Source organism: Salvelinus sp. IW2-2015, linkage group LG11 (genome assembly GCF_002910315.2).
Source record: "Salvelinus sp. IW2-2015 linkage group LG11, ASM291031v2, whole genome shotgun sequence".
Taxonomy (NCBI): Eukaryota; Metazoa; Chordata; class Actinopteri; order Salmoniformes; family Salmonidae; genus Salvelinus; species Salvelinus sp. IW2-2015.
The window spans coordinates 32176374-32195047 of record NC_036851.1 but is presented as its reverse complement, the minus strand read 5'-3'; the positions used below and the strand labels follow the sequence as shown (position 1 = coordinate 32195047).

At 43.1% G+C, this 18674-nt stretch overlaps 1 protein-coding gene across 6 annotated transcripts; it reads right to left on the bottom strand.

The window, feature by feature from the left end:
• Nucleotides 1–404: 404 nt before the first annotated feature.
• On the bottom strand, nucleotides 405–18191 carry suox (sulfite oxidase). 6 transcript variants are annotated; one of them, XM_023996787.2, is made up of 6 exons: nucleotides 18084–18175; nucleotides 11130–11193; nucleotides 8018–8094; nucleotides 5955–6150; nucleotides 5412–5717; nucleotides 405–2372 (listed from the first exon to the last, which is right to left on the bottom strand). In XM_023996787.2, exons 3-6 carry the CDS (start codon nucleotides 8074–8076, stop codon nucleotides 1137–1139), a joined length of 1797 nt encoding a protein of 598 aa, XP_023852555.1. In that variant the 5' UTR covers nucleotides 8077–8094; nucleotides 11130–11193; nucleotides 18084–18175; the 3' UTR covers nucleotides 405–1136. The 6 variants fall into 6 exon arrangements, with proteins under 6 accessions (XP_023852555.1, XP_023852552.1, XP_023852556.1 ...); XM_023996784.2 differs by lacking the exon at nucleotides 11130–11193 and having other exon boundaries at nucleotides 18084–18191; XM_023996788.2 differs by lacking the exon at nucleotides 11130–11193 and having other exon boundaries at nucleotides 5412–5684; nucleotides 18084–18191.
• Nucleotides 18192–18674: the final 483 nt, after the last annotated feature.

Below are 18674 nucleotides of genomic sequence, written 5' to 3'. Positions count from 1 at the left end.
CCCTGCACGAGCCCTGACCTCAACCCCATCGAACACCTTTGGGATGAATTGGAACGTCGACTGCGAGCCAGGCCTAACCGCCCAACATCAGTGCCCAACCTCACTAATGCTCTTGTGGCTGAATGGAAGCAAATCCCTGCATCAATGTTCCAACATCTAGTGGAATGCCTTCCCAGAAGAGTGGAGGCTGTTATAGCAGTAAAGGGGGGGACCAACTCCATATTAATGCCCATTGTTTTGGAATGAGATGTTCAACGAGCATACTTTTGTCCACATACTTTTGGTCATGTAGTGTAAGTTTAATATTTAACATGAATGTGTTATTTCTAAATATGTTTTTTTTAAGTGTTATTTATTACATGTTCATTTTAAGCTCCTAATCAATCATGTAGCATGTAACCAGATAGGTGGAGAAAACATGTTTTATCACACTTGACAAAAGCAGTATCGCTAATTCATTTAAATGCATACATTGTGTGCAAAAAAATTTCTCTCAAAAATACAACTGAGAACTTTCTTTTGTGAAAATCAAAACAATATGGTACCTTGCTTAATGCAACAGATAACACTAGCTGAAACTTACAAGATCAAATTGCTTTTGATCTTACACAATTAATAATTAGTTATACAATAGACAATTTATCAATTGCTATAATCAATATGGGTTAAGACAATGCAAAGAATCAAAGAATTAGAATATTCTCTGGATCCAGCAAATGACACCCATGTAAAATCAAGAAATGGAAGCAAGATTGTCATCAAAGCCAAAGAAGTTAGTGAATAGATTTTAGGATATGAAAAGGACAGCACTGGCAAGGTGTTTTTGCTTGTCCTTGAGCAACTGTTGACACCAACAGATTTGCTTCTGTTATCTTGTTTTGTGGTGCGTTTGGGATTCTTTTTAACCCAACTGGCCACAATGTTCTTTAAGCGCTCAACATTAGCTACACACAGATGAATGCCATCCCCACTGACAGAATTAGCTGTTTTGCGGCACAACAAGTCAACAGAGGGGTCTTTAGTTTCAGTTCCCCCAGAGCTTTAGCGTGTTACACGCTGTCTGTCTGGAGAGGGGCAGGTTAAAACATCATCTGTTTTCCTCTACACTCTTTAAGACTTGAACACAACCCCCTAGATCACAACAGTTTCTGCTCTTCCTCATCCTCCTTGACTGTGACTTTCACCCTGTGCCAGGCGTTACTCAAAACTCCCCTCAGGTTCCAGATAGGTGCCACTGAGTCTGGCTGCATGTTGTAGCTGTTGTCCACCGCCTTGCACACAATCTCCAGTTCCTGGGCCGCGGGGGGCAGTGGGGCTGTCAGCTCCCACAGCTTCCAGGCCCAGGCTCTGCCAGGTGGGGGCGAGGGGGCCGGGACCTGCCCCTTCTCACTGCTCTGTAGCTGCGCCACTTGCCAGGTCCGCCCCCCATCCAGAGACACATCGACACGCACAACCTCCCGGCCGCCCCCGCTCCAAGCGTAGCCCTTCACCGTCACCTCCTCTGCGCTGCGTTCCACCACGGCTCCCTCCGCTGGCTGGGTGATGGCCGACTGGACGGGCAGCTCCTGGATGGCTGGGGCCGACTTGAAGTCCACCGTGTCCCAGTCAGTGGCAGGGGAGAAGCCCTTGTAGTCATTCTGCTGCCAGTGGCTGCTGCTCTCCTCATCACTCACTATGATCTTTCCCAGCCACTTGACATTGCGGGCGCCCACCGTTCCCGGCACCACCACCCGTACGGGATAGCCGTGGTCAGCAGGTAGGTCTTCTCCATTCATCTGGTATGCCAGCAGCACGTCGCCCTCTTCACTGACCGCCTTGTTGAGCGGGATAGATGCCCCGTAGGTGGTGCCGGTCACGTCACTGTCAAGGCCTTCAAATTGAACGTGGGATGTCTGCTGGGCCACCTCTGGCCTGTAGCCAGCTGCCAGCAGCACATCCTTCAGCCTGGCGCCGCTCCACGTAGCATTACTTATCGCAGCTATGCCCCAATTGAGCCCCTTCACCTGCTTGACTTTGTTCATCTCTGAGCGGCGGTTGCCAGCACACTGCAGCGTGGCCGTGACTGTGTGTTTGGGGAAGCGTGTCTTCAGCTCCTCTAGAGAGAGGCTCAGAGGTGCTCCACCAAACACACCCTCCACCTGCAGCCGGTAGGATTTCGGGTCCACTTGTGGCACTGGCAGGTGGTTCCTCTTAAAGAAGATGGCTGAAGGGGTGATGTAGTTGTCGGAGAGGATTTCGGGTGGGGGCTCGGCATTGAAGGGCTTGAGGCTGTTGATGCGCAGGGCAGGGTGCCGCTCCGGGTCGGTGGAGTAGGGGTCCGTGGATTTCACGCTTTGTTGCTTCCGCCGGTCCTCCGCACTCAGCTCACCCACCTTTAAAAAAAAATATATATATACAATATATATAACACACATACACAGTGACTTCGGAAAGTATCCAGACCCCTTGACTTTTTCCAAATGTTGTTAGGTTACAGCCTTATTCTAAAATTGAGGAAAAAATAAACTATTTAATCAATCTACACACAATACCCCATAATGACAAAGCAAAAACAGGATTTTAGAAATGTTTGCTAATTTATTAAATATAAAAAACTGAAATATCACATTCACATAAGTATTCTGACCCTTTACTCAGTACTTTCTTGAAGCACCTTTGGCAGCGATTACAGCCTAGAGCAGGGGTCGGGAACCTATGGCTCCCGAGCCAGGTGTGGCTCTTTTGATTTCATCTGGCTCGCAGATATTTTAATTAAATGATACTGGCCTACGTTGGCCGTTGCTAGGTAAAACAGGTAAACGCCTCCTTTTGAATCAGTCTGCTCGGTCATTAGCTCAAAGCTAACCCTTCGACGAAGAAGATGGCGAAAAGAAAAAAAGATGACGAGTATCGTACATTTCAGGACGAATGGACCGAAGAACTCGCCTTTGTGGAGAGCGCAGGTTCTGCGGTGTGTCTAATTTGCAATGACAAAATTACATCGATGAAACGGTCGAATGTAAAGCGGCACTTCGACACGCGCCATGCTACCTTTGCATCAAAATACCCTGCGGGAGACAGCAGAAAGAAAGCGTGCCAAGAGCTACTGAGCAGGGTGCAAGCTAGCCAGCAGCAACTCTGCGTATGGACCCGGCAAGGTGACTATAATTCCGCTAGCTTTGCTGGATCTTTAGCAATAGRGAGGAACGGAAAACCATTCACAGATGGCGAGTATGCTAAAACGTTCATGCTGGATGTAGCCAATGAACTTTTTGATGATCTTCTGAACAAAGACAAGATAATTAAACGGATACAAGACATGCCTCTGTCGGCAAGAACTGTTCATGATCGTACCATCGTGATGGCAAACAAAGTGGAGGAAACGCAAGTGAAGGACATAAATGCAGCGCCGTTCTTTTCCCTGGCTTTGGATGAGTCAACAGACYTGAGCCATTTGTCGCAGTTCAGCGTGATTGCAAGATATGCTGTTGGTGACACACTGCGCGAAGAAAGTCTTGCAGTTCTGCCATTAAAAGGGTCCACAAGAGATGAGGATTTATTTAAGTCTTTCATGGAGTTTGCTCAAGAAAAAAATCTACCTATGGATAAACTTCTCTCAGTGTGTACTGATGGTGCTCCGTGTATGGTGGGGAATAAAAAAGGATTTGTGGCGCTTCTCCGTGAACATGAAAATAGACCCATCCTAAGTTTCCATTGCATTCTACACCAGGAGGCACTTTGTGCTCAGATGTGTGACAGGCAGTTTGGGGAAGTGATGTCGCTGGTCATTCGTGTGATCAACTTTATTGTTGCTCGAGCKTTAAATGATCGCCAGTTTAAAACACTGCTGGATGAAGTTGGAAATAACTATCCTGGTCTGCTTTTGCACAGCAATGTGCGTTGGTTGTGCGTTGGTTGTCAAGAGGGAAGGTGCTTAGCCGTTTTGCGGCTTGCCTGAAAGAAATAAAATATATTATATGGCTCTCACTGAAATAAATTTCCAAATTTTTTGCTTTCATGGCTCTCTTAGTCAAAAAGGTTCCCGACCCCTGGCCTAGAGTCTTCTTGGGTATGACACAACAAGCTTGGCACATTTGTATTTGGGGAGTTTCTCCCATTCTTCTATACAGATCCTCTAAAGCTCTGTCAGGTTGGATGGGGAGAGTTGCTGCACAGCTGTTTTCAGGTCTCTCCAGAGATGTTCGATTGAGTTCAGGTCCGGGCTCTGGCCGGGCCACTCAAGGACATTGAGACTTGTCCCGAAGCCACTCCTGCATTGTTTTGGCTGTGTGCTTAGGGTCGTTGTTCTATTGGAAAGTGAACCTATGCCCCAGTCTGAGGTCCTGAGAACTCTGGAGCAGGTTTTCATCAAGGATCTCTCTGTACTTTGCTCTGTTCATCTTTCCCTCAATCCTGACTAGTCTCCCAGTCTCTGCCGCAGAAAAACATCCCCACAGCCTAATGCTACCACCACCATGCTTCACCGCAGGGATGGTGCCAGGTTTCCTCCAGACGTGATGCTTGGCATTCAGGCCAAAGAGTTCAATCTTGGTTTCATCAGACCAGAGAATCTTGTTTCTCATGGTCTGAGAGTCTTTAGGTGCCTTTTGGGAAATTCCAAGAGGAACTCTGGAGCTCTGTCAGAGTGACAATCAGGTTCTTGGTCACCTCCCTGACCAGGGCCCTTTTGTTCAGTTTGGCCATGTGGCCAGCTCTAGGAAGAGTCTTGGTGGTTCCAAACTTCTTCCATTTAAGAATGATGGAGGCTACTGTGTTCTTGGGGACCTTCAATGCTGCAGAAATGTTTTGGTACCCTTCGCCAGATCTGTGCCTTGACACAATCCTGTCTCTGAGCTCTACGGACAATCCCTTCCCATGGCTTGATTTTTGCTCTGACATGCACTGCCAACTATGGGTCTACTATATAGACAGGTATGTGCCTTTCCAAATTATGTCCAATCAATTGAATTTACCACAGGTGGACTCCAAGTTGTAGAAGCATGATCAATGGAATGATCAATGATCAATGGAAACAAGATGCACCTGAGCTCAATTTCGAGTCTCATAGCAGAGGGTCTGAAAACTTATGTAAATTAGGTATGTGTTTTAATTTGTAATACATTTGCAAAAATAAAATAAAATACACTTTTTGCTTCGTCATTATGGGGTATTGTGTGTAGATTGCTGAGGATTTAAAAAAATTTTTTTTTAGAATAAGGCTGTAATGTAACAAAATGTGGAAAAGGTCAAGAGGTCTGAATACATTCTGAAGGCACTGTATATATTTTGTTATGATATTTAGATAAAAACAGTCAATTGTAACAAAGGTTTCATAATAAGAATTGGTTATGGGAAGATATGCTGTCGTAGCAACATTAGAATTATTCACACCTGCGCAGACCAGATAACAAGACCACACACAGCTCGCCCACCTTATACTCAGACAGGATCTCCAGCACGTGGTCTTGGCTGTGAACGGCGTACAGCGCCCAGAAGGGCTCCAGAGCCCCACCTGCTGCTAGCAGGATCTTATCACCACCAGGGTGCATGGACACAAACTCTGTGATGTCATAGACACTACCCTTGTAGGTGACCCAGACGCCCTCCTCAACAGAGCGGTGTTTGGTGACCTCGTCCTGGGTGTAGATGGGCAGAGAGGAGGCTGGGGCTATGGGCTGGACTATAGTGGTGGCTGCCTGCTCAGTCTGGAGAGAAGACAAATAACAGCCAAATATCAGCTACAGAAAAAAAAGGGGGGGGGGGGGGAAGAGCAGAAACATACCGAAAAGTAATTTGACATTATTCATGCTACAAAACAGGTAACAAAACGAATTGTACTGAACAATATACAGCCTTGAAAAACTATAAATGCTGTTAAATGCCCATATTGTAGGTTAGATTTCTCCAACAGTATCATAGCATAAATGCACAACTTCCATCACACCAGCTATTAGTACGCAGACTGTCCCTCTCACCTGGCTGTGGTGGAGGCCATAGGCCAGTACAGCCCCTGTCCCAGCCAGCAGCCCTGCCAGGGCGTGTCTCCAGTTGGGGCCATGGCTGCGTTGATACTGCCCTGACTTATGCCCCCCATGACTGCTGCCCCAGCGTGCACAGAGGCTGCCCGCACACACTGCCACAGGAAGAGCCGCACCCTGCAACAACTGCACCCTGTAGGAGACACACAGACCAGTGTCACAATCAGACAAACACTAGGTGTGCGTCCCAAATGGCTCTGGCCAAAAGCAGTGCACTATATAGGGAGTCATTTGAGACATACCTAGCAGTTGACTCATGTACTGAATGCATTCATGTTACAGATAGTTACACCCATGTCCATACAAATGACAAGTTATGGTAGGCAGTGCAAATATACTTGAGTAGATCCTGCTGTAAGATAAGGCGTAACTATGCAACTGACAAAAGCTTTTTCTATTCATGGACCAGAGGGCTATTCTACCCATTAGGCCCATTAGACTTAACTGACTTGTTAAAATGGTTTCTATGGTCCAGATTTAACCTGATAACCCAGACAGAGGCCTCTCCTAGGAGACTCCACTCCTTAAAGATGTTAGAGGTCAGGCAAACTGCTTACAGTTCATATCAATAAGCAATAAGACTAACTAAACAAATAAAGGGGGAGACAAATCTGTATTTCAGAAGCTCGTTTGATAAGGAGGTAATTGATTATCTCTGCTCCTGCTTGGAAATCATTAACCCAGCTTCTGACACTAGGGCCGCATTCCTATTTAGTGCACTACCTTTGATCACTTTTTACTTTGAGTGCTGGTCAAAAGTAGTGCACTATGTACAGTACATTTGGAAAGTATTTAGACCCCTTGACATTTTCTACATTTTGTAGACAGAGATCACTCTGACAGAGCTCCAGAGTTCCTCTGTGGAGATGGAACAACCTTCCAGAAGGACAACCATCTCTGCAGCACTCCACCAATCAGGCCTTTATGATAGAGTGGCCAGACGGACACGTCGGGAGGAAACGTGGCACCATCCCTACAGTGAAGCATGGGGGTGGCAGCATCATGCTGTGGGGATGTTTTTCAGTGGCAGGGACTGGGAGACTAGTCAAGATCGAGAGAAAGATGAACGGAGCAAAGTACAGAGATCCTTGATGAAAACCTGCTCCAGAGCGCTCAGGACCTCAGACTGGGGAGAAGGTTCACCTTCCAACAGGACAACAACCCTAAGCACACAACCTAGACAACGCAGGAGTGGCTTCAGGACAAGTCTCTGAATGTCCTTGAGTGGCCCAGACAGAGCCCGGACTTGAACCCGATCGAACATCTCCGGAGAGACATAAAAATAGCTGTGCAGCGACGCTCGCCATTCAACCTGACAGAGCTTGAGAGGATCTGCAGAGAAGAATGGGTGAAACTTCCTAAATACAGGTGTGCCAAGCTTATAGCGTCATACCCAAGAAGACCCAAGAAGACTCAAGGCTGTAATCGCTGCCAGAGGTTCTTCAACAAAGTACTGAGTAAAGGGTCTGAATACTTATGTAAATGTTATCTTTTTTTAAATATAATTTCTAAAAGACGGTTTTTGCTTTGTCATTATGGGGTATTCTGTGTAGACTGATAGGGGGGAAAACAATTTAATCCATTTTAGAATAAGGCTGTAACTTAACTAAATGTTTAAAAAGTGAAGGGGTCTGAATACTTTCCGAATGCTAAGGAATAGGATGACATTTGGGACGCAGATAGCCGTAGTGAAAATGATTCCTTTAAGTCAGTCAGGACATACTGGCCCTGCCTTGCACTTTGCTGGCTGACAGCCCTGGGTGGCTGGTGTATAAACATTTTTTTTTTAAAGACATGTAAGATCTTTTTAGTGGCTGTTCCGACTCAGACCTTTGACTAGGCAAGACATAAACAGGTCATTAAAGTGGACTATAGCAATAAGGAGACAAGGCAGATGCCAGATCTGCCAGAATGGCAATGCAGTTAGTGATATATTTTTTTATAACTTTGACATTACTTTTAATCTGAAAGGTAACAAATGCAGCTTATTTTATGACTACCTTTGTGTCTTGAAAAGGTCTACTCTGGTTAGGCCTCGACAGTGTCTGAGGAGCAGCATTGCATTGGTGTTGGTAGTCTGAGGGGAAAGAAGTACAATTAATAAACAAGAAGCACAAATATACATGTTCCCCTAACATGAACATCTCATTTAAACATACCCATAGCATGGACCCGTACAAAACATGGATGTCATTCTTTTTAACACAGTCAACTGCCTCATGAGAAATGCTGACCCTACTGTTCTGTCATATTATAACATGGTAGATCTGTACCTGAGATCTGTAATCATAGTTGTATCCAAGATGTGTGTGAAATTGAACATCAAGGATTTTTTTGTTTGCAATTTTGTCATGTAAAAACTGGCGCACTGGCATTTTCCATCCCTTATGCCAGGTTCGGCAATTTACCTGTCTCACATCAACCCACTTGTACTGAGGTGGGAGGGGTGGTAATATTTGAGGTATGTCGTAAAAGCAAGCACAAAAGTGGCAATTGCATGCAGCACGAAAGTTGAGTCCAACCAAAAGCAGGTCTTAACAATAACACAGATTGCTTGGTTTTTCATTTCAGTGTAGCCGTTTTTTTTTGTCATGCCCAATGCATTCCCAAACAGCAGCCTATCAACAAAGGATTTGGTTCGTGAGACTGCTTTAAATAAATATTAAATCACCAAAGCTTTATTAAAAGATCAAGTTTAGGAGCAGCAAAACAGTGAGTGAATGCAATCTGTATGATCCTTCCATGATGTTTCTAGAACATATTATGTATGGGGGCTGCTCTTGCAGAGACACGGTCATTTGCGCTTGTCGTTTTCGTGCTTGTTTATTTAATGTGTTTTAAAGTTGAGATCCACCTCAATCAACCAAGTTTTTAGTGGTATGAAATCCGATAGCTAATAATGAGGCAAATAGCAGTACTTTGCTGTTAGTTTAAAAAAAAATGTTTTAAGTGAAATACACCAATCAAGCTGTCGACCTAACCAACAACGGATACAGCGAGCCGCAACCGCGGACATCATACACAAGATATCATGCTTAATCACCGACCCTTGGCTGCAAGTTTACACTACAATGGACTTTCAATATAAAATGCGAATACTGTCAATACACAGCTGGACTCACCTGCTCCCGCTTTCTCACATTGTGCTATTTACAAACAAACATGTGACTGGCTCAACTGGGGAACTACAATACGTTTCATAATGTAAAATAATGTGACAGGTGAAATTAAGAACGTGATCTGCTTTATCTCCTAACGTATTGCACAAGTTAACTACAGGTATTTGCATAAAAAGTAGCTACAAAAATGAAAATTTATTGAAAAAAACAAACATTGCAAAAATCATTTCAACAGTATTGAAAACCATCCCGTGGCTATTTCCAAATATCCCAGTATACGGTCTACCGCCCAAGCCTACTGACGAGCTATAGGCAATACCTTTCCGAGTACCGACAATCCTGCCTGATCTGTCTGAGACCTGGCTTATGGAACAGGAACCTGACTCTGCAGTGGAGCTGGACGGCTACACAATCATTAGAATGGACCGAAGCATCAACTCCGGTAAGAGGAAAGGCAGAAGAGTTTGAGTTCATCAACGAGAAATACTGTAATTCAGCCCATATCACAACGAAGCACCAGGTGTGTACTAAAGACATTGAACTCCTTGCTCTTAGCCTACAGCTATACTACCTGCCACAGGAAATAAATCAAGCCTGACTATTTGTTTACATAGCCCACAGCTGCCGACATGATCCATGACCTTGTATCCCAGGCTGAAACAGTCACCTGACGCAGTAAAGCTGATCATGGGAGACTTTAACATGTGCAGTCAATCTGAACATTTACCATCATACCAACAATATTTTACATGTCCTACCCGAAATGAAGCCTGTCTGGACCTCTGTTATGGTAACATCCCAGGTGCGTATTCCTCCAAGCCACTACCCAATCTCGGGGATTCGGCTCATAACATGGTTCGGCTCATCCCAGTCTACAAACCGCGACTGCAGCGAGAGAAGGCTAAATAGGTGGAGATTAAAAGCTGGACTCCTGAAGCTACTGACGCCCTCCAGGACTGTTTCAAGTCCACTGACTGGGTGGCCCTGACGGTCAGCGCCGACCACCTGGAAGAGGCTGTCTTGGAGTACATCCGTTTCAGAGAGGATCTCGCTATTCCCCAAAAGAAAGTCAACATTTTCCCCAATAATAAACCGTGGGTGACTTGGGAATTAAAAGAGCTCCTCGATAAGAAAAAGCAAGTGTTTAAAATCTGGTGGTAGTAAAGAGCAAAGGAAAAATATTCATAGAAGACTCAAAAGCAATATCAAGGAGTTCAAGGCAGCATACAAAGACAAATTAGAAAACTTTTTTAAGGACAATGACAGTAGGAAAGCCTGGCAAAGGCTACAAACCAACACGGGTTACAAACCAAAGAGACATTGCATGACCGTTGATAATGACTTTGTCTTTGCAAATTATTTGAACAGTTTCTATTGCAGGTTTGATGTGTGATTTTACATCGCAGCAGAAAGTGCAGTCACTAGAAAGCGGGATAATTCCAGATTCATGGAAAAAACAGCTGATTGTCACAGTACCTAAAAAAAAAAAATCTGTACCTATGAAATGTTTAGATTTTTTTTTTATAAAAACATCTTCTCTCTGGTGTCTCAACTAAATCCAAACCAGGGGTGTTGATGATGTGTTACTGGTCACGCTGAACAACATTTAAACACTTAGAACAGGCAAAAAGCCTAGTTAAAGTGGTATTCATTGACTTCAGTAGCACGTTCAATAACATCCAATCCCACCTACTGGTGGATAAACTGGTGAATATGGGTGTCAACTCTGTACTGATCAACTGGATTAACAGTTTCCTTGTGAACCGTACCCAACAAGTTAAATTTAACTCCGCCATCTCCACATCTAAAACGGTGAATACGGGAGCCCCGCAAGGTTGCGTACTTTCGCCAATCGTGTACACGAACGATTGTCAATCCTCTGATCCAGCCCACAAATTCTTTAAATACGCAGATGACACCGCTGTTGTGGGTTTCATCCACCCAGGAGCCAGTAACTTCTCAGTGCAATTTGGCGTACCAGTTCAACATTTACCTGCTGTGTCTTTGTCTGCCATAGACCGGTTGGTTGTTTAGCAACAAAACCGACGTGTGCGCAACTATGGGGAAAAACAGACAGGGTTGGCTTAGATTGTTGACAACATGTCAACTATATTTCGTCTCCAATTGTTATTGAAAACATAAATACATTTGCAAAATGAGCACTTGTTTCCTCTCAAATACATTGTTACAGTTGTTGTTTAGCTAGCTAACGAATTTAAGCCATATTAGAATTGACTTGAAATCAGTCAAAACAACTCAAAATAAGACATGGTATCAAGAACAAGATGAAACTATCTGAAATGAGTCACGATTCCCCACGTGGCAGTTTGTCATTGTTGGTAGCTATCTGGCCATCCAGAATCACAACAACTCTGACTTCTGCCCCATTGAAGCGTGTGCATCGTTTTCGTGACGTTGTCAGCTTACTAATTTATTGAAAACCATTAAAGACTACACGCAAAAAAAGTCATGCTATTTGTATTTGAGCAATATGATTGGACGTTCATTCAACAACGCTCCTCGCGAGTCACAACTTCTCGAGAAGTACATAGCTAAATTGATGCGTTCACACAGCACACATGAGCTGTCGAGAGTAGAAATAAGCTCTCATCAATCCACTTGCAGAATTTAGGGAAATTGATTTACAAGTAAACGTTCAAGTGTGAACATCCTAGTAATATGCTAGCTACTGCTGATAGTCTGCACAAAGAAAAAAGACACTTAGCATTAATCTTGGCGAGCATACATTAGCCAGATCAATATCTATTTTTAAAGGCTGTTGTCTTAAAGGGGCAGCATCCTATTCTGAGATGTTAAAAAATATTCTCAAAATGAGAGTAATGACTTACATTGCTAGATTATATTACACAGCTTTTTAATACATACCATAATAACCAACTTTTGCCTAATACAGCTGAACATAGAGAGAAAGCACGTCAACCTATTGGCCATGTCCGGGCCAGTAAAGATTCGATTAGTGGTTTTGGGTTGATTTTTTCCTTTAATATTATATGCCCACGGGGAGCAAGTATGGTGCCTGTAACTGTATTTCGACATAGCCTATTTAAAACAAGTTGTTTCGTTTTGATTTGAATTATTCACTCTTCTAAGCCTCATCAATAGTGAATTGAATCTTGCTTATTGACAACATTTGACATGTCCATGGCTAGCCCCTATATCAGTGTGAATGCTATGTTTAACAATATATACTGAACAAAAATATAAAAACACAACATGCAACAATTTCAACAATTTTACAGTTACAGTTCATATAAGGAAATCAGTCAATTGAAATAAATAAATTAGGCCCTAATCTATAGATTTCACAAGACTGAGCAGGGGCGCAGCCATGGATGGGCCTGGGAGGGCATAGCTAGGCCCAGCCAATCAGAATGAGTTTTTCCCCCACAAAAGGGCTTTATTACATTCAGAAAAACTATTGAGTTTCATCAGCTGTCTGGATGGCTGGTCTCAAACGATCCCTCAGGTGAAGAAGCCGGATGTGGAGGTCCTGGGCAGGCGTGGTTACATGTGGTCTGCAGTTGTGAGGCCGGTTGGACGTACTGCCAAATTCTCTAAAACAACGTTGGAGGGGGCTTATGGTAGAGAAATTAACATTCAATTAGCTGGCAACAGCTCTGGTGGACACTCCTGCAGTCAGCATGCCAATTGCACACTCTCTCAAAACGTTCTGTATCTGTAGCATTGCATGACAAAACTGCACATTTTAGAGTGGCCTTTTATTGTCCCCAGCACAAGGTGCACCTGTGTAATGATAATGCTGTTTGATCAGCTTCTTGATATGCCACACCTGTCAGGCAGATGGATTATCGTAGCAAAGAAGAAATTCTCACTAACTGGGATGTAAACAAATTTGGGCACACAATTTGAGAGAAAAAAGCTTTTCGTGCGTGTGAAACATTTCTAGGATCTTTTATTTCAGCTCATGAAACGTGGGACCAACACTTTACATGATGCGTTTCTATTTTTGTTCAGTATATTTCCATATGGGCTAGCTGAAAACGTCACGAAAACAATGCACATGCTTCAATGGGGCAGAAGTCAGAGTTGTTGTGATTCTGGATGGCCAGATGGCTACCAACATTGACAAGAAACTGCCATGTTGGGAATCGTACGTGTCTCATTTCAGCTAGTTTCATCTTGTTCTTGATACCATGTCTTGTTTTGAGGTGTTTTGACTGATTTCATGGCAATGCTAATATGGCTAAAATTCACAAGCTAGCTAACCAACAACTGTAACAATGTATTTGAGAGACAACAAGTGGTCATTGTGCAAATGTATTTGATTTCAATAAACATTGGAGACTAAATATAATTTAAATTCTAAGCCAACCCCATTGCTTTGCCCCATAGTTGCGCACACACACACCTGTCAGTTTTGTTGCTAAACAACCAAACCCATTTATTGAAGCCATGTAATTAGGCTTCCTACAATGTAGACCGCAAACATGTTCAACATATTTAGGAAAGATGAGATAGGCCTACATACATTTAGTTTCTCTAGGCTATTTAAAAAACTATGCTGTAACGGACTAACATTCTTATTGGAGTTGATGACAATGCAATACATAAAAAGACTGTAAATACACAACTTGAAGCAACCACATACTTAGCCCTGGAGCACGTTCTGATTGGCCAGTGAGGGGGTCAAGCCTACACACACCTACAACTAATTTATGAATCAAAACCCAGTCCTTTCGCACTACCGCACCCATAATTCCGATTGTGAAAATAGCTCAAATATTTCTGCCACACCCCCAAACCTATAATGCTACCGCCAGCACTAAGATTTACCATTGCGTTAGGCCTAGGTTTGTTAAAATAGAGCCCAGTGTGTGTGTGTGACCTAAAAAGAGAGTCGGTGCTATCAGATTTCACTGTGCCTGGGTGACCCCAGCATGAGTAGGGCATGCACCCAACAATACAACCAGGGCATGCACCAAAGTTCAAAATAATTGTTCAAATTGTTCAAAGTACACCTGTCATAACCCCTGAAGTAACCTGTTCATAGTAGTACCTAGTTATATCTACAGAGGGGAAAATCTCACATGGCAGGAATAGGGCTAAACTGTTCAGTTTCAGTTCAATGTATATGGAACTCTGTGTCCTAAATGACTCGGTGTTGAGAATGTATGTTTTCAAATAGAAAGGTTAGCCTTAACAATTTAAGGGGTATTTGTCATATGAGATATCCAGTTCCAGTTAACTTAGCATGACTCACTATAACTCGATATTAACTGCTCTCTGTTTCACTGCCAACATGTTTCTGCTGCTCTGGAGTGAAGTTTCCCCTAGACCGGGAGCCTGATTGGTGTTGCACTTTTGCCCCAGCCCCAGCTAACACACCTGACTCCAATAATCAACTTCAGTTCAGAGAGTAATTAGTTTAATCAGCTGTGCGTGCTAGGGGATGGAGAAAAAGTGTGACACCACTCTGGCCCCGAGGGCTGAAGTTACCCATCCCTGCCATAGATACAGATCTAGGATAAGCTTCCCTTCCTCGATACTAACCTTAACCAATAGTGGGGGAAATGCAAAACTGACCCCAGATCAGCATCTAGGGGCAACTTCACCCTATACCAGTTCTGCTCCAGCAACCAATAGGTCTTTCAATCTCCTTCAACGCCTCCTTATTGACCAATCAAGGGCCACCAAGCCAAACTAGCCAAGGGGCGTGAACCAAGGGGAGGGCTAGCTTGTCAGAGTCAGGTCTTTTCTCAGCCCATTCAGAACTGTTACAAAAGTAGATTGCTACAAAAGGATTACAAAAGGAGATTCAGTAGGGAAAGAAGAAGTGGGCTAACTGGGGAAAACTCTGGGCCCTTGTAGTATTAATAAGCTATACATATTGTATCAACACTTATTTAAGTCTTGTTTAAATTCCTGTTTATGACTTTAGCAGCTACCTGCATCATTTACTCATATCAGTATCAGCTCATATCAGTTGCTGACAGTACCGCCTAACACCAGTCAGAGCTGTGGGTGACCCACTGGCACTTGATCATATATTATGCATTTTACCACAACTTCCACAACCACCAATGCAGGTATATAACAATTACCTGAGAATTTCATCTGGATGCATTTCGGTAATGAGAATTTGGGGTTAAAATGTAAAAAATTAAGTGTGAAAATGTCAAATGTATTTTAAATCAGACACTAGACATCTCGTCTTCAGAATGATAGTTGATTGTTGAAGATGCATCATGGTTTTCTAAACTGAATAAATAGAAATGCAACATGTAAACTGTTGGTTTCATGAACTGAAATAAAAGATCCCAGAAATGTTCCATATGCACAAAAAGCTTATTTCTCTTAAATTTTGTGCACAAATTTGTTTATACCCGTTAGTGAACATTTCTCCTTTGCCAAGATAATCCATCCACCTGACAGGTGTGGCATATCAAGAAGCTGATTAAACAGCACAATCATTACACAGGTGCACCTTGTGCTGGGGACAATAAAAGGCCACTCTAAAATGTGCAATTTTGCCACACAAAATGCCACAGATGTCTCACATTTTGAGAGATTGGCATGCTGACTGCAGGAATGTCCACCAGAGCTGTTGCCAGAGAATTGAATGTTAATTTCTCTACCATAAGCTGCCACCAACTTCGTTTTAGAGAATTTGGCAGTACGTCCAACCGGCCTCACAACCGCAGACCACTTGTAACTACACCAGCCCAGGATCTCCACATCCGTCTTCTTTACCTGCGGGATAGTCTGAGACCAGACACCCAGACAGATGATGGAACTGTGGGTTTGCACAACCTAAGAATTTTTGCAAAAGTTGTCTGAAACCATCTCAGGGAAGCTAATTTGCATGCTTGTCGCCCTCAAGAGGGTCTTGACCTGACTGCAGTTCGGCATCGAAACCGACTTCAGTGGGCAAATGCTCACCTTCGATGTTCATTAGCACGGTGGAGAAGTGTGCTCTTCACAGATGAATCCCAGTTTCAACTGTACCGGGCAGATGGCAGACAGCATGTATGGCATTGTGTGAGCGAGTAGTTTGCTGATGTCAACATTGTGAACAGAGATCCCCATGGTGTCAGTGGGGTTATGGTATGGGCAGGCATAAGCTACAGCCAACAAACCCAATTGCATTTTTCAATGGCAAGATCCTGAGGGCAATTGTCATGCCATTCATTCGCCTCATGTTTCAGCATGGCCCTATGTCGTAAGGATCTCTACACTATTCCTATAAGATAAAAAATGTCCCACTTCTTTCATGGCCTACATACCCACCAGACATGAAGCCTGTTGAGCATGTTTGGGATGCTCTGGATTGACGTGTGCAATAGCGTGTTCCAGTTCCCGCCAATATCCAGCAACTTCGCACAGTCATTGAAGAGGATTGGGACAACATTCCACAGGTCACAATAAACAACCTGATCAACTCTATGTGAAGGAGACGTGTCATGCTGCATGAGGCAAATGGTGGTCACACCAGATACTGACTGGTTTTCTGATCCATGCCCCTACCTTTTTTAAAAGGTATCTGTGACCAACACATGCATATCTGTGTTCCCAGTCACATGAAATCCATAGATTAGGGRRTAAAATMAATTWATTTCAGTTGACTTATTTCCTTATATGAACGGTAGGCCGTCATTGTAAATAAGAATTTGTTCTAACTGACTTGGCTAGTTAAAAAGGTTCAATTAAAAATAAACATAAATTTAAAAAACTCAAAAAATCTTTGAAATTGTAGCATTTTGCGTTTATATTTTAGTTCAGTGTAATTCAACTACTGCCAGGGTTAAAACAGGTTTCATGAGAATCACCTMACTACACTATCAGAAGATTGAAAAGTCGGTGATTAATCAACTGTTTTAAGTGGTTTATTGTCCATCATAAATCTACCTAAGACCGATCGGGATAACACSTTAAACACAGCATCCCGGGGCTTCCTTCCTAGAAGCAAACGTKCTGGACACTGAAAGAGTGCATTTACTTATTTTCATGCAAATTGAGGCACTCATGTGGTAAACACCCTTTTAGTAGGTTTTTAATCAAAAGTCAAATATATTTTAAACAAGTTAAATATACTTTAAACACAGCATCCTGGCTTGATACTTACATACAATATAAACACACAGAGTAACAAATCCTGGACACTGCAATAGTGATCCTGCTATATGAGCCACGGTACAATTCCAACTAAGAGAGTTATTAACCCTACTGAGTATTGACGCAACTCGGGTGTCTGGCTTTCATGCCAGCGACCAGGGTTCGATGCCTTGCCGTTCGTGTCAAAAGTGGGATGACTGCTGTGAGGCCATCAGAACGCACGGCTCGGACTTTTAAGGGGGGTTAAGCATACGAAGCACCGGAACGTACTTTCCCGTTGTAAGGGGCAGTGTTATAATTCCTACCAAGTGACGTCACTATTGACGCGATGCGTTGCCTTTCACACCAGCGACCCGGGTTCGATTTTTGGTCCACCGTTCGCTACAATATTTTACTTTTTATGCAACCCCCACAACATATATAAATTAGCTATATATATATATGTGTGTTTTTTCTTAAAGTAATCAAAACCATATTAGCTACAGCACTAATTCCACATACCCTTATTTCGAATGGCATCAATGGTTCAATTGATTAAGAAATACTCATGATTAAATTGAATTAATTATCTAACATTACCTTTGATGTGCCTGCATAATCAGAAAATCGGATGGATGGCAAAGACCTGATAAAATGTAATGGCTTGTAGCATAGCTGCTACCAGCCGCAAACTAGCTACATTACTTTAGCATTAGCTAGCATGTGGATTTGCCAGCTAGCCATGTCAGGACCAAGTCATAAACAAGCCACTCAATAGTATTTCTAGGTGTGGCTAGTGTTCTTGCATTCCAATAATTGAATAGAAACGATCAATTAATATCTTAAAGAGAAAGTGACATTAACTGTTACTCACCTAAACTTTAATACTGTCTATTTTTTTATATTCCAGATGCACTGCTGACAAGTCCTCGAGGCTCGTTGGGTACGTAGTTTGATTGTCAGTGGGCGAGTTCGTCTTGCATGCCCCGGTGCACCGGGTCGGTTGAGATGTTGCTTAACGACCAATGGAATGGTCTAAAATATGCAACATCCGCCCATCCAGGGCAACTGGCAATGTTAAACGAACTCGCTCATTGTGGAATACTCGCTGGCAGAAATTGGCCAAATAGGGTTAACTAGCTACTTCAACAACAAAAAATGATCTGTGATGTTATTCCAATTCCTGATGCTGCTGATCAATTTAAATATCCAACATCCACATTTGATCAGATACCACTTTGTTTTACATTATCTGAAGATGGTAAATCCTCACTGTATGAACAACAAATAGTGGGGAGAGATTTCTAAACGAAGATCTGTATTTAGACAAATGTCTTTTAGGTGAACGGAACAAAAATGATCCGGCTCACCGAAAAGACTCAGAATGCCCATCACTACAGATTGGCACCCAGGATAACACAGTACATGTTTGATTTAAGTTTAACAGAAAATTCCACAATGAGGA

Bases quoted from the DNA above. Each gene is read 5' to 3' on its own strand.
- suox (XM_023996784.2), bottom strand. From the start codon at position 8,076: ATGCTGCTCCTCAGACACTGTCGAGGCCTAACCAGAGTAGACCTTTTC. The intron at 6,151-8,017 runs GTAGTCATAAAA...TGTCTCCTACAG, and splicing joins GACCTTTTCAAGACACAAAG to GGTGCAGTTGTTGCAGGGTG. The intron at 5,718-5,954 runs GTGAGAGGGACA...TTTTTTCTGTAG, and splicing joins ATGGCCTCCACCACAGCCAG to CTGATATTTGGCTGTTATTT.